Source organism: Chiloscyllium plagiosum, chromosome 37 (genome assembly GCF_004010195.1).
Source record: "Chiloscyllium plagiosum isolate BGI_BamShark_2017 chromosome 37, ASM401019v2, whole genome shotgun sequence".
Lineage (NCBI taxonomy): Eukaryota > Metazoa > Chordata > Chondrichthyes > Orectolobiformes > Hemiscylliidae > Chiloscyllium > Chiloscyllium plagiosum.
Window position 1 is genome coordinate 11,754,000 of NC_057746.1, and position 3,562 is coordinate 11,757,561.

The following is a 3,562-nucleotide window of genomic DNA, read 5'->3' on the forward strand; positions in this document are numbered from 1 at the left end:
TGAATTGAAGGTTTGGACATAGCCCCTCAGTGGGGCACAGATTCAAGTGTGAAATTACCAGTGCGTTCCGAGGGTATGCTGTTCAGTCAGAGGTGCTGTCTCTCAGATGAAACTGAGGCCCTTTCTGCACTTCTGGTGCATGTAAGGATCCCATGGCCAGAATTTCCTGGGTGGAGGGGTCACTGGGGAGAGCTCAACATGAATGAATAATTTGTTAGCCCTCCTACTGGAACGACTGGGGCGGCACGGTGGCTCAGTGATTAGCACTGCTGCCTCACAGCACCAGGGTCCCAGGTTCAATTCCTGCCTCGGGTGACTGTCTGTGTGGAGTTTGCACATTCTCCCTGTGTCTGTGTGGGTTTCCTCTGGGTGCTCCGGTTTCCTCCCACAGTCCAAATATGTGCAGGTTAGGGTGAATTGGCCATGGGAAATTGCCCCTAGTATTCACAGATGTATAGGTTAGGTGCATTAGTCAGGGGTAAATATAGAGGAAGGGAATGGGTCTGAGCGGGTTTCTCGTCGGAAGGTCGGTGTGGACTTGTTGGGCCGAAGGGCCTGTTTCCACACTGTAGGGATTCTATGATGTTAATCCAAAGAGCCAGGTAATATTCTAGGGGCCTGGGTTTGAAATCCCATCTGGGCAGATAGTGGAATGTGAATTCAATTAAAAAGAAAATCTGGGATTACAAGTCTAATGATGTATCTATTGCTGATTGTTGGAAAATCCCATCTATGTCCTTTAGGGAAGGAAACAGCTAATCTGACTGACATGTGACTCCAGGTGCATAGCAAAATGGCTTTCTCTTAACTGCCCCCTGGGCAATTAGGTATGGGGTAATAACTGCTGGGCCTAGTCAGTGACACCCTCATCCCGTGAATGAATGATATAAAAGCTAGCGCATTAATTCTGAATCACTGTGTTGTGTTGCTGTTTGCACACTTATTAGTGTAACAGTAATGTCTTGGCTCACCCAGCAATGTTGCCCCTGTAGGATTATCTGGGCTGTATCATCGATTCGGAAGAGCTCCCTCTACAACCCGATGAAGTGAACACCTTATTCTGCAACATCGAAGACATCTACCAGTTTAACAGGTAAAGGGAAGGGCTACGGGGGTGAGGGAGGTGGGGATGGGAACCATCGTGTGTCCGTGGTTAACAGCATCACGCTGCCACTTTAACCCGTCTCTGTCTCTGGGTCGGACCAAACCTCACACGCCCACCTAGGGTTAGTGCAGCCAGAGAAAAGCCAAATACTGCGGAAATCTCAAAGCAGAAAGTGTTGGGGAAACTCAACAGGTCTGTTGGCAGCTGTGGAGAGAGAGAGAGAGAGAGAGAGAGGCAGAGTGAACGCAGTCAGGGGTGATGCCTCTCCCGAATCCCATTTCCATTCTGAGTCCAAAGCATATCGGACTTGAAACATTAACTCTGTGTGTGTCTCTCTCTCTGTCTCTCACTGGGGTCACACACTCTAAGTATAAGGGCGATGCCATTCAGCACTGAGATGAGGAAGGATTTCTTCACTCAGAGAGTTGGGAACCTGTGGGATTCTCTCCCACAGGAAGTTGTTGGGGCCAGATCATTCGATAGATTCAAGAGGGAGCTGGACATGTGGCTAAAGGGAGGAGAGAAAGCGGGAGTGGGATTCTGAGATTGTGTGATCAGCCAGGGTCGTATTGAATGGTGGGGCAGGGCCGAAGGGCCGAATAGCCTACTCCTGCTCCTGTTTTCCATGTTTCTATGACTTTGACTCTCCATCTCTCTCTCTCCGTTTCTCTCTGTCTCTCCCCTCCAATCTCTCCGTTTCTCTCTGTCTCTCATTCTCTGTTCCTCCCTCTCCCTCCCTATCTCTCCCTCTCTCCCTCTGTCTACAGATGCTGCCAAACTCGCTGAATTTCTTATGCCTTGTGTTGGAATTAAATTTTTAGAATGTATCCTTTTGTGGGATGTGGGTGTCACTGGCTGGGCCCAGTATTTATTGCCTGTCCCAAGTTGCCCCCTTGAGAAGGTGGGGGTGAACTGCCTTCCTGAACCGCTGCAGTCCATGTGCTGCAGGTTGACCCACAATGCCCTTAGGGAGGGAATTCCAGGATTCTGTCCCAGCGACACTGAAGGAACGGTGATATATTTCCAAGTCGGGATGGTGAGTGGTCCAACAGTGGTTTAGACTAGACGGGGCTGTAATAACCTGCTGGGCTGACTGTGGAGTGTGGCTCAGTGGGGAGTGAGAGAGAAAGTTGGGGTCCCACTCCAGAACATGCACTGCCTGGGACACAGCTCGAGGAAGGAAACTGCACAACCTGCAAAAACCGGTCTGGAGGGGCACCTGAAACTGACCTGGAGGGGCACCTGGAAACTGACCTGGAGGGGCACCTGGAAACTGACCTGGAGGGGCACCTGGAAACTGACCTGGACAGCCACCTGGAAACCTACCTGGAGGGGTGCCTGGAAACTGACCTGGAGGGGCACCTGGAAACTGACCTGGAGGGGCACCTGGAAACTGACCTGGAAGGCCACCTGGAAACCTACCTGGAGGGGCGCCTGGAAACTGACTTGGAGGGGCACCTGGAAACTGACCTGGAAGGCCACCTGGAAACCTACCTGGAGGGGTGCCTGGAAACTGACCTGGAAGGCCACCTGGAAACCTACCTGGAGGGGCACCTGGAAACTGACCTGGAGGGGCACCTGAAACATACCTGGAGGGGCACCTGGAAACTGACCTGGAGGGGCACCTGAAACGTACCTGGAGGGGCACGTGGAAACTGACCTGAAATACCAAAGCGGTTAAGGCTATGGGCCTAATGCGGGAAGGAGGGCCTCATGTCGCACAGACTCAATGGGCCAAACAGCCTCCGCTATGCCGTACGGCTCCATAGAGAGACTTGAGTCCAGACCGAGGGAACGCCGTGGTGTCAAGGGCGCTGTGTCCTGGCTGAGAGCTAGGCAGTGTTAGTTTATCCCATGGACAATATCACGGAGACTTCACTGGTGCATTGCTGACTGTGGGATCTTACTTTGTGCTCATCAGCTTCTGCAGTATAACAGGGATTACGTTTCACAGATAACCCTGTGTAGAATGCTTCAGGATGGCCAGTGGTTGTGAAAGGCACTACAGGAATGCAGGCCTTCCTTTATCTGTCTAGTGGGCGGGTTTGGGAAGAGTTTGTGCTCACAAGGACTGCGGTTTATTTCCACATTTGTGGGTTTATAATAAGTGACTGGGTGGAAATAGAAGGCAGTTCCTGTTTACTGAATGGTCTGTGGGAACGTTCTGCATTGATGTGAAACCTGATTTCCATTCACTGCAATCTGCCACTTCTCTCTTGTTCTGCCTTCCATCAACACCGCTCAGTAATATGTCTCCGGGGAACCCCTCATTAGGTTTGAACCTCTGACATCATTCCGCCCTCTCGCACCCCCCCCTCTCCACCCGACAGACAGACACACACTCTCACACACAGACACTCCCTCACACACACAGACACACACACACAGACACTCCCTCACACACACAGACACACACACACACAGATACTCACACATACAAACACACACAGACACTCA

General features: G+C 51.5%; 1 protein-coding gene across 1 annotated transcript in view; it reads left to right on the plus strand.

Moving 5' to 3' along the window:
* Positions 1–1,933, plus strand: part of LOC122541160 (pleckstrin homology domain-containing family G member 1-like) — a 10,202-nt gene extending 8,269 nt beyond the window's left edge. The window contains exons 2-3 of the mRNA XM_043677772.1: positions 993–1,093; positions 1,873–1,933. Coding sequence (XP_043533707.1) covers positions 993–1,093; positions 1,873–1,891 — 120 coding nt within the window. The 3' untranslated portion in view covers positions 1,892–1,933. The remainder of the gene's footprint in view (positions 1–992; positions 1,094–1,872) is intronic.
* Positions 1,934–3,562: the final 1,629 nt, after the last annotated feature.